This window comes from Zosterops lateralis (assembly GCF_965231275.1).
Source record: "Zosterops lateralis genome assembly, chromosome: 3".
In the NCBI taxonomy this organism is placed as follows: Eukaryota; Metazoa; Chordata; class Aves; order Passeriformes; family Zosteropidae; genus Zosterops; species Zosterops lateralis.
Window position 1 is genome coordinate 38706000 of NC_139764.1, and position 12394 is coordinate 38718393.

General features: G+C 38.1%; 1 protein-coding gene across 9 annotated transcripts in view; it reads right to left on the reverse strand.

Annotated features, from left to right (window-relative positions):
• The window catches only part of PDE10A (phosphodiesterase 10A), a gene marked incomplete at its 5' end in the record, with an annotated part of 237119 nt that overhangs the window by 155039 nt on the left and 69686 nt on the right, over positions 1-12394 (reverse strand). For 5 of the 9 annotated variants that reach the window (XM_083857578.1, XM_083857577.1, XM_083857576.1 and 2 more), the window contains 3 exons: positions 9501-9542; positions 9854-10119; positions 11627-11687. The exons of 3 other annotated variants lie outside the window; for them this stretch is intronic. In XM_083857578.1, the coding sequence (XP_083713704.1) occupies positions 9501-9542; positions 9854-9890 (79 nt within the window). The remainder of the gene's footprint in view (positions 1-9500; positions 9543-9853; positions 10120-11626; positions 11688-12394) is intronic. One more of the 9 variants, XM_083857579.1, reaches the window with a different exon arrangement.

Here is a 12394-nt window from a genome sequence, read left to right on the forward strand (position 1 = left end):
TACAGTTGCAGCCAACAGGAACAAAGTGATACTGTTTCAACTTAATGCATTTTAGTTTCCAAGACAGACTGAGAATGGATCTTCATCAGAAAATACATTCCTGACAGGAGAAATACACACTACATAGATCTTGACAGGAGTAAAACACATTAGATAAATATTTAGTCTATTTGAAGAATTTATCAAGTCCATCCAGCTTTATGCATCTAGCCCCTCTTGCCATATCAATCATGTTGATCTCCTGTTTTAGCGTAGTCTGCAGAGAAAAAGACCAGAAGTTTTGTTGAAATGTGATTTAGTTACATCATATTTCAAAATATTTTGTAAAAATACTCTTCATGAATAAAAGCTTTCAATCCTTCTTTGAGGGACCAATGCCAGGAAATTGGATTGATAAAGCACGAACAATCCATTACAACAAAAAGATCAAATTATAGGAGTAAATACGATAGATAAATAAATAGTGGTGTTTAATCTCCAGCTGGGCTTAAACCCACGACACATGACAACAGAAATCAATGACAAATCTCTCATTAAATGAAGCAGAGCTGCGATTTTTGTTCTGTTTCCAGGAAACACAAATGCATTACATCAGCTAAGATGCGCTTCCCATCACGATGACTCGATTGCAGAGTCCCTTGGTAAATGACACTTGAGAAGGAAAAAGCTACTGAAAACATCATTGACCTCTCCCGCAGAAGCTATGTATCTCTGCCTTGTGCACGAAGCACTAAAAATCTTAGGAATCCAAAGAAATTAAAGCCATCATTATTAGAACCTCAACGTTACCCAGAGAAGATGCAACAGCAAGAAAAACCCACCAGATCCTTAAAAACTAAAAAGCAACAAAACATGCAATTGCCTTACTGGCTTGTCAGCTACAAAATTTGCCCATACAAATAGATTTTGATCTTGTGATTAACTGTAATCAAATTTGACTGTACCATACACGTGTCAGACGAGTTCATGAAAACCAACACCTAGGAGGATCACAGAGACATGAACAAGTGTTCACAGAAACTCTGCCCTTCTTATGAGATAGCAGACATTCCAGGCAGCAAAAAAAGGGTGGAGAAAGAAAGAAAAAAGAAAAAGCATCAGGAATATCCAGACTTCAGATCTAATGACTACTGAATTGATTGGGGTTTAGGGATTATTGGTCTTTGTCTTACTAAATTTGGATTGAACAGGTGCAGAGTGGAGCAGATTCATGGTGTTTCAGCAGAAAAACCAAGCAAGCAAAGTTGCTAAAATATGAAGACATACAAAATAGGAGAGCAGCAATTGGGTGGTACCCAAGTTATACACTGCTCTAAAAAAAGAAAGCATTATGTCAGTAAGATGACAATATTTGTATTCCAGCATTTTACCAAAATAATTCATAAATATTTTTTTTTTGTCCAGAACAAGATTATTACCAAAGAAGTCTGAGATAAACTGCTAAAAACTAACTAAATCCCAAGTCTTAGTTCAAAAGTCTCACTGAACTGCATATCAGGTGATCAGTTGATAAAACTGAAGGACTAAACTTTCACAGGCATATTTTGACACCCAAATCATATAAAAGACACCAATAAATAAAGTAAACATTTAACCTCCAGCAGGACAGGAAGTGACTGCTATCAATGTTTCTGCATGTGAATGACAAAGTATACTCTGAACAGCAGCATAGGAAAGCATCAATAACCATCATTTAGGCTGAAGATACATTACTTTTCCATCACTGTACAATTTCAAAGGTATTTATCCTATTTCTCCTTACTTACACCGTTTACTGATACTCCTCCCAAAACCCAATAATTATCCTGAAGTTCAAGAGCTCTGCTGTACTTTCAGGAAGATTTCCCTACTGATGCAAGGATGCAGGTTTGAGTTATGAAAACATCTACAGAAAGCATTGCATTATGGACTGAAGTTCTCCCTCAGTAGGCTTAACCTTCCACTTTATAAGCAACAGCACCGACTGCAGCACACTTAGTTGTGCCCAGACCATACCAGTAAATATATAGGAGGAAGAAAGTCTGTTCTGAAACTTAGAGCAAATCCATCACAAAAAGTGAAGTAAAACTGCCTTAAGTTCTAATGCTCAAGATCAATAAATGATGCAAAAATATGGTAAGTGCCCAACAAACTATGAAATGCATAGTCGAGAAGCATCCAAATAATATATTCTAGTTTGTCTTCTCTTTAACACATTTTGTCTTCCCTTTCATTTTTTTTTCTCCCACAGCCTTCTTGGTGAGGGTGAGGTAATTTTGTCATCATCTTTATTGTTTTTACCATTTCTCACTATATATTGCATGTAAGGCTATCTGCTAAAACACTAATTCTTTCCTTAATTAAAATGCAACTTACAAAAGTGGCAGTAGCACAAATAGATCTAATAAAAACTAATAATTACCTCACACTTCATGCTTTCAATGCAAGAACATTTAAAGTGATTTCACTGTTGCCCTTAAAGAAAATTATGTTTTAATCCAAAGCTCCCGGATCCCCAGCATCTGGGAACTGTTTACAGAAAAAGACACAAACGCAAATTAAGTCACAGGAAGCTATGGCAACATTCTGCTTGGATCATTAAAACAATGTGGTCTGACAGAGGTATCCCCAGATTAGAAGTCATTGTGGCTCTGCCATTTTTTTACTTCGTAACCACTCATCTACTTTGTAAGGTTTCCCCAGCTGCTTGGAAAGATGAAGGTGTTGCTCATTGCAACTTCCTGGGTTTGCAAACTTCCAGGTTTATTGTGAGAACTAGTCTATTTACTCAGTGCTTGGGGCAGGGTAGGTGTGGTGGATATAATTACTTCAGGTTATCTCCAACCATTAACTGATTAAGAAAACTAGCGAATATTCTTGTACATCTACCTAATTCCTTTTCCATTCTTCAGCAATATGCAAGTGACAAGAGATTATTACTGCCCCATAGCACAAAAAAGGATATAAAGCTATTAAAGAATATCCAAAGGAGGGTAACAAAGATGGTGAAGGGTCTTGAGGAAAAGACATGTGATGAACATCTGAGGTTACTTGGTCTGTTCTGCCCGGAGGACTGAGGGGAAGAGGAGGGGCAGGCACTGATCTCTTCTCTCTGGTAACCAGTGACAGGATCCAAGGGGAATTGCCTGAAGTGTGTCAGGGATCTTTAGGTTGGATATTAGGAAAAGATTCTTCACTCAGAGAGTGGTTGGGCACTGGAGCAGGCTCCTCAGGGAAGTGGTCACAGCACCAGCAAGAAGTGTTTGGACAATCGTCTCAGACAGGGCTCTCAGGCTCATTACATGATTCTTGGGGTTGTTTTGTGCAGGGCCAAGAGTTGGACTCAGTCCTGCAGGTCATTTTGAACTCACGATAGTCTATGATTCTATAAAAAGAGAAATATTTCATGCCTACAAAACCCTCATACAACCACAACCAGTAGAAAAGCCCAAAAGAAAACGAGCAATTCCATCTCTCTAAAATGTCTTCGCAGTAGAATTAGACGGATTTGAGGTGATGCTATGAAAAGAAAAAAAAAGGATACCAAGTTACACTTCCTATCAACATCATTCACATTCTGGGCTTGGAAAGTACTGGGCCAGAGAAACAAAAGTCCTGTGAGGAAAAAAACAAACACCAAACCAAAAAAAAAAAAAAAAAAATACCCCTGAGCTTATAAGCAGAAACCTTCACAAAGCTGACTTCCAAGATGACATTAAATAGACCATGCTATATCCTCATCTTCCATATTAAATAACATATTTTAAACATACGCTTTCAACCCATAAACATGTCTGCACAAGGGGAGGAGTATTCATGTATAGAAAGCTTAGCCTTAAGGAGGACGAATTAGGCCATTTATTTAAACAGGAGGGTTAGTTTATGTGAACTTCAAGTGACCATGAAACTATGGCGCAAGTGTACCAAGCACAGCTAAGTTGATCTAAGATGAGCTGCTGATGAAAGGGGTTATCCTGTCATCAGCTCCCAGCAACAGGCTGATGCGTCACCAGGCTTCTCATCAGCACCACTGACCCTTTGACCCCACAAATTCAACTTCCTGAACTTAGTTCAGGAAGTGAACTATTAGAAAACTTACTTGACACCAGAGAGAACCAACAAGCATCCAGCATATCTCAGCCCCCTGAAACAGCCTGCTTTGGGATCAGACATGCTCCAGGATTAACAGACAGAAAGGGGAAAGAAGCCAGACAGAGCAACACTTTATGTCCCCATTGCTCCTAACAGCCTTCTGCAATCTGTTTCTAAAGATTACTAGCACACAAGTAGGACCCAAGGACACCTGTGCAGTTCTTCATCCATCACAGCAGCCTACAGCTCAGCAAGTCAGCAGACCTTCACCTCTGTGTGTATCACAGGTTAGGAAGCCAAACAACGTGCTTGAGCCTTTTCCCCTGCTATCTCTGCTGAGCTGATAGTGACTGCAAGCAAAAAAGCACAGGTTAAGTATCTCAGTTGCCACTAGCAGACCTGCTGGAGCTCATCTCTGACATCTAAAACATACCAAAATCACATGGGTTTAAGCCAATACTGAAGTCTTTATAGAAGATTTAAAATCAGTTTTTCAACTCTAGTTTAATTTCCGAAGTGAAGTTCAGAACAGAACTATATTTAAACAAAGCTTAAACAATTTCTGTTCTGGCAAAAGAAATCAAAAATTCCGATATTGCTCAATATAACTGTGTAATTGTTTTCATGTTCTCTTTTCAATTTTGATATATATATAGCAAATTTCAAGTTCCTTACCATTCCTCCCTTCAGCTCCATAAACAGCAAAAGAATTGTGAAACAAGAGAAACAAAAACCTTCTTTTTTAGAAGTGCTTGGGAAGAAGTGTTTCTTGGCACAGCAGAATGGCTAGTTGCTTTGATTCAAACACAAGTTGTTAAAACAAGATGTTGCAAAGTGCTAAGAGAGTGGCTCAACTTATTTTTTAAAGAAGTACAGACAGCTGAATGAAGGAAAACAAACAAAAAATTAGCCTTGCAGTCAAATCAGAAGGTAACACCTGCAACATCATCTTGTAAACAAGAACCAAGGCTTGTCATGGACAAGTACGAGGTCACCATCATCAAAGCAGCCAAACGTGGTGATGTTAACTATACTCACAACATATCCACAGCCAGAGCCACCCAAGGCCATTCATGTTAAGAGACAGAGAAGGGCATGTGCTCTACATGTAGTCAGAATTACACTTGAATAAGCAGTTGGGGAAAAAAAAAAAAGCAGGAACAAGGTGGATCAGTTATTAAACTACAATTAGAGCAGTTAAAAAAAAAAAAAAAAAAGAGAGAGAGACGAAGAAAGGAAATAAAAACCACATGGAGTAGAACAGTAAAACTTTCAGAGCAACCTTAAAACACAATGGTAAAGGACATTCTCAGCTAGCATAAACAAAAGATTGTCAAACAGCAGCTGGTCTATTCATGAAGATAATATTAAGCAACAAAAAGTAAAGAAATAAGTTAAAATATTATCTGTCAGCACATTCATAAAGTATATAAGATTCACCATGCACACTTTATTTTGTTACTAAGGAGGAAAAAGTTAATAGTTAAACAGAAAGAAAGCATCTGTGACATTAAAAAGAAAAATAACACTCACATTTAAAAAACGTTTATCTTTTACTTCAGTCAAATCTTATACTTCACTGAAGAGATTCCCTTGAAATTTGGTAATTTTTCTGGAAGATATTTACATATCAAGCCTTTCATCTACCCCAAAAGAAACCTCTTAAAGTTTATAAATAGCTTTCCCTATAAGGATGAACATTTTCTTCTGCTGTAATTTCATTCCTTTGAGCAATAAAAATGTTAAACTCCTCTTACCATTCCAGTCTTCTCTCTAGTCTATTCCTGATTTTTGTCCCTTCAATAGTGCTGTTGTAGAGATGGACAAGTCTCTACCATCTTTCATTAACTTAAGGTATGTAATATCACCACACACACTTCATTCATTCTTGTCAACTGACCAACTCAGTGCCTCTTTGTTCTCCTATGAACACTCATATACACATTTCAGTCACAATTTCCAAAGATCCTTTCAAACCAGCAAATTCAGGAAACAAAGGCAGAAAATATAAATAATTGTGCTGACGAAGGCAGCAAGCCATATCCTCCAATATGGTCCTCTATTCATTGGGCTTTCATTCAGGACTTTGTAGAACCTGTAGTTCATTCCCTAGGAGAACTTGGTGTGTAGAAACAAGGTCTGCCTACTGCCACAAACAGTTTAGACTGTTTGGTTCCTCTGCTGCCCCATAGAGCTATGTCCCTAAGCAAGTAATTACAATGCTCCAGAGCCTGATCTTTAACCTCAAAGTATGGGGGTGTGACACTGCTTGTGTCTGCAAAGCTAAACTCTTCTCCTTTCACACTTGTCAGAGGGTAGAAATGAGCTGAGACAGACTTCTTGTTTAGCACAGCATGAAAACAGTCCTGGTTTTTACTCCTTTTACAATTCAGTCATCCTGACTCCAACCATTCACTGACTCTGGCTGCAGCAAGCTCCTACTGTAGTTTTCCCTTGCAGCCTCTGACTGTTGGTTATTTCCTGCTAAACTGTGACTGCAGGTATTGGTTTGCATACTCTGAATGCAGGCTGTTACCCAGCTAGACTGTGACTGCAGGCTCCAGCAACAGGCTCTAACTGCAGACCCAGACTGACCTCACAGCAGTGATTCTCTCTCCTCAGCATCCTTCTGCTTCATGAGCCACTAGTTCCTTCTTCCTCAAGGTTCCTCCTCCTTCATGATCCTCCATGATAATTCCCCCCCTCACCAGCTAACCTGCTCCCTTTTATCACACTTATCTTTATTGGATATAGCTGTGACTCATCAGGGCTGTATTGGGTAATTAACACACCTTGTCGAGGTCACCTGTACACCCTTCTCCCACAGGAAGACGCAAGTATAATTCCCAGTGTTTTTTGGGAACAGTCTGCATTTGCTTACTCCCAATGCACGTGCACTTAGGCATCAGTCTAAACTGGACCAAGGAGCTCACTAAAAATTAAGCAGAATAGACAGGACTAAAGTTTGAGCCCACATCCTCTATGCTTAGTCCAAAAAGCATGAGCACTGCACAAAACTCCAAAAAAGGTCTGAAAGAAACACGCAATCTACAAGCACATTCCTACCCAGAAATGTCTATGAGAGTTCCTGCAACATGCCAAATGATCCTGTTCTCTCTACCATCACAAGAGCTAAGCCAGAAGTCGTAGTGTTCTATAAACACTGGAGACTGCAGGTCACCCATTCTCTCTGATGTCTTCAAAGCACTTCTCAAAATGATGCCTCTAATCCCAAGACCTTCTTGCATTCATAATCATGAACCGAAGGCCATAAAACTACATTTAATACTTAAGATCCATGAAAAAGCAGCTCCAAGAGCAGTTGTCTCAGAAGTCTGTACTGGTGAGAACTGAAGTTTGAAGAAACAGGAACATTGGGACACATCCACACAAAATTTGCTCTCAAGAATGAGACACGGAAGCCTGGCACGACAAAACCTGAGCATATTAGCTAAGGCAGTGCTTGTTTTGAGAACAGATGAGTTCAGTTTCCTGTTACATCAAACAGTAACTTTCATCAGTCCTACGTGTGCTCAAAAAAAAGCAAGAAGAAAAAATTTCTACTGACATCACACTTAGGGCTGGGCAGACAGTGGCGGATTAGGAAATACAATGAGTCACCGCATATAGAGAACACGTAGTGAGCGTTTTCAAACTGCCATGCAAAATTTCTTCTTACCAAAAAAATCCAGACAATACTGTTTAAGTGAACCATACCAGAAGAAGAAGAATAGCACCATAGTACCATCACACAACAGAAGTAGTTGGTGAAAACAAAAACATAGTAAAAAGGACAGTATAAGACACCAGACCACTGCAGGAAGAAACAAAATCAACACAATTCAGCAATCAAGAAGGAAACATCAGCTAAAATAAGCTTATGGGTGGACAAAGGGGAAGTAATATAAAACTGAAATTACAATATAACTGAAAGACAGGCATGCAAAGAAAGGACAGCAGACAGAGCTATGTTCCAAAAAAGAATTCGCTCTGGAGAAGCTGCCAAGGTATCTGTATATGCATGAAAGAAAACCAAAATATAAACACAAAAAGTCCAGTGTAAGTAAAAGAATGAGTTATCATAAACTCAACTGCTATGCGTTAGTGAAAAAAATCATTAGTGAAATACTGAGACACTTTCTTTTTGTTTTGTTGTTTGGGTTTTTTTCAGGTTAAATCAAAGACCTTTAGAAGAAAGGGTAGTAGCTTTACCCAGTTTGGAAGCAAATAAAATAAGACACTACAGAATAAATACAATGGAGATATAAAAATTAGACAGTGAGGAAAACTACAAAAGAATAAAAAGCATGCACACATTTAGCCACCATAATTCAGGCTAAGCATCTTATTCTCTGAACCAAAATGTTGCAGAAATGCTACTAAAATATACATGACGAAGAAAGTGGCTTCTTTCCTGTCACTGTGGAAACTTCCCCACAGAGTGAAGCATAGCAATGCTTAGCAGTTACAAATACCTGCTATTTTGGGTATGTACGGGTCAGAAGAATAAGAGAAGCGAGGTCTCTGTACAAAGTTATTAGAACTTCACATGCAAAAGTTTTCTTTTCTTTAGGAAGTATTTCTGGCTTGACATTAGGGGATTTCTTTTTGATGCAAAGGGAAGGAGAGAGGAAGGAAGAATGTTGAAATTATTATCAGCTGAATAAACTTTGTTAAGAGAAATACAGCTCTGGTGCATGGGAGTTGGCTGATAATGCAGAAACAAGAAACCAGATCAGTAAGTGCTAATGAAAACATTAAAAGTTTTCAGATGGAAGGTGGATTAAATGGTCTCAGACCCTGACAGTCTCAGTCTCAGTCTCAGACCCTGACAACCTCTTCTTTGGTCCCAGCACCAAAGAAATTGAGATTACTACTCCTGCTTCTACACTGAGGTTTTTTATTATTATTTTCATTAGATACCAATAACATTACTACAGGTTCTCTGAAGGCAGTTAATAACATTCATAATCCTTCTCTTTCAGTATTCTTGAGCCATAATTACTTCAGAAAGTCTTCAAGGGTTATATTGACCACAACTCCGGTCCTTTTGAGCTATAAGATTTGGCATCTCTTAATGATGTTACATTTTATTGTTAAAATCTCACTCAGACTGAAACTTGCTATCAATGTGTATTCCAAAAGAATGTGAAATTTGTAAAACCGAATATTTTTTGTTCTTAATGCCACCTGTGACAAGGTGCTAAGGAGCTGGAATTAAGAAAGCTTCCTGCAGCAACAAATCACCGTGCAAAGATACATTAAAAGAACTTTGAAATAAAGGAGTTGCTTGTAAGTATGTAAATGATACAATTTTTTTTACTAATTCATATTCTTGCCAAGCTTTTTTAATACATAATTGGCATACTTGAATGTTGAAATAAAGCATTCTTAGAGTGCACTAAACTAAAGATTAATGCATGACTTGCCTGTAAAAATGTAGAACTTGTTAACCAAATTGTTATTCCCTCCTGCAAAAACAAACACATTATGAGCATTCTGAAATGTTCATCTGTTAACGAAGTCATGGTGGCGAGTCTGTTACCTGCCTTTTGAACAGCCTCATTTGAGTGTGCAACACATCATTACATTGTCTGGCATAGCAGGAGCCAAAGTCTTCAATAAACACCAGCCAGGCTGGTTCCTCCCACACTAATTATGACAGCTTGACAAGAAGTGATGAAGAAACCACAGAAATATGATACTTTCTCACAAGCTTTTAAAAGGGGACAAAGATGGCAAGGGAAGCCCACCTGCCAGGATGAAAATCCTGTGTCCTCACCTTGAAACCAATTAGGGAAAAACAAAAAATGCATCATTTAATAGCAGAGCTCAGAGGTGAGACTTGATTCCGCACAGTTGCCAGGTTGAACTGCATCGACTTGTCACATCCCAAGCCGAGCGAGGCTGAGCTGCGAGAGCCTTCAGATGGTGAAGGCAGCAGCGCTCTCGGAGCTGTCAATCAGTAGGTGGCACTCTTCAAACTCCGACCGGGGGAAGAAGCCAAGCACCAGCACAAGCGAGGACACACTACCCAGCAGCCTGCAACTTCAGCACAAACACCAACAAGAAATACTGAACTGTTTCAGCCGTAACTGACGGCCATGGGGAGTGCAATGGCTTTGTTTCTATAATAAATAAAGCAGCCTTAGTATATAATCTCTGAAGTTCCTAGAAATTACAAATTTTAGGTGCTATACATATTTTGGATTAACACTATGGTACACTACTATAACAAAACCAGTACCTTAAGAAATTATCCCTTACATCTGTAGCATTATAGCTAATTATGTGGAAGTCACTCAAAACACAGCATAACTATTTACATTTTATCACAGCTGGTCTTCAAAGCTGGACAATGAATTTGTTACAACTAATGAAACAGATAAATCATGTAGATTTATATATGAATTGTTATTTTTGTGAAATTTACTACTGAAGATGTGACCAACACACCCAAAGATTCAGCTGTTTTTAGGACAAGAGTTAAAATCAACACAAGGTATAACAAAAATGGAAACACTATCCCATTAAAAAAAAGTGTTAGGCTTCCCATTCCTGCAAATAGTGTTTCTTCATTTAACAATTTTACTTTTTTAAAACTTTAAAAACAGATTGGAATCTAATAGCCTTTGCTACTTGTTTGATAAAACAGTAAACGGAAAAGCAGACTTAGTAACAATGTTCGAATACAGGTACTTGTAATTGAAACAGCCAGCAGAGGGAGTATAAAAACAATTAAAACCCCCTCAAACTGCCTTTTTCTTTATATATATATAACTTATTATTTTAGCTTTATTTTAGAATATGGTAATATTTCCAACAGAGCAAAAATTTTAATATTATAAAACAAACAAAAAACTGAATGTTCAAGTATTAAACAGAATTACTTGAAACTCAAATACTTTTTAAAGTAGCATTAAAAACAAACTACCTGATACTAAACTAAGTCTGAAATACAATTTTAAACACAGGAAAAGTTAACATCAATCAACAAGCTGCATAAGCCATTTCCAAGTTAAAAATCCACTCACCCACAGACTCTCATTCTTAACTTTCTGAATCTAAAGCTAAGTCCAGAATTTCATAATATTGAGAGAATGTTGGTTATAATCTGTTTGTATTAGAAAAAAGGCACAGAATCTTAAAACTAAACAGAAGTTACTGTTGTACTGATCTGTACAATGGATGACATGAGAGCAGGTATAGGCCCTGGATCATCAGTGCAAATAAGCACTCACAAGACTGTTTCAAAACCAAGTCACTAAGTCACATAAATATTGAATAAAAACTCATCTTTACACTTCAGATTTTCACCATGGCCAACTGATGAGGGTGGCTTAAACATGAGCAAAAGGGAGAAGGACACAAATGGGGTGAATGAAGCTGCCAGCCTTGTGTTAGAATACTAAATAAGCTGCCATCCTCCTCACACAAGTGGCAAAAAGAAACCACCTCCCAACTCATCTAAACTATCCCACTGTGCATAATCACACCTTTCACCGTCCATCACACAGGAGGAGCAAGGTTACTGAGTTCACAGGGAAGGCATTACCTCCTCTCTCAAGGCTTATGAGCACTAGGTACTCCCAAACCATCAGGCACAGGCAGCAGAGCTGAGAAGTCAAAGGGACAGAACATTAGATATTCCAAATGTAAACTGCATGTCTTACAGACAACTATTTGTAAAAACAGCTGACATGGAAAACCAAGCCTTTCTCCACTGTTAACTGCTTGCACTTGCATGGTTTTCATCACCTTTCCATGCCATTCCTTGCTATCTGCCCTACGTATTGTTCTGTTATCCCACTAAGTAGAATGGCAGTGCTGCAGACCAGGATACCTGGTGTTCCAATACTGTAATGCAAAATGTGAAATACCAGTCCTGTGCTGCTGAATGACATCACTTACCATAACTATATCCTACTTTAGTGATAATCTTGCTTTCAATTAACCTGGAGTCAGAATCTATGGGGATAAAATCAGAGATAATTTCATTTCTTATATATTCTAAATTTTAAGCATGATTTAATTGGAAAACCAAATTCTGTCCACCTTCACACAAGGGATTCATTGCTGAAGATCAGCATTTAACTTAGAACACCCTGACTGCAAAAAAACAAATACACAGACCAGGAAAAACAAGAGTCAAGACAAGATTAACTTTTCCATTCGATCAAGTGACAGGAATACTTTTGATATTACTTAAATTTTAATTGCTCTTTTCTTCCTGAACAACAGATCTTACTACAGGTGTTCTTTCTTAGAGTGCTGCTTAATCAGAAAGTCTTAACATCTGGCACATGAAAGTATGGACTATAAG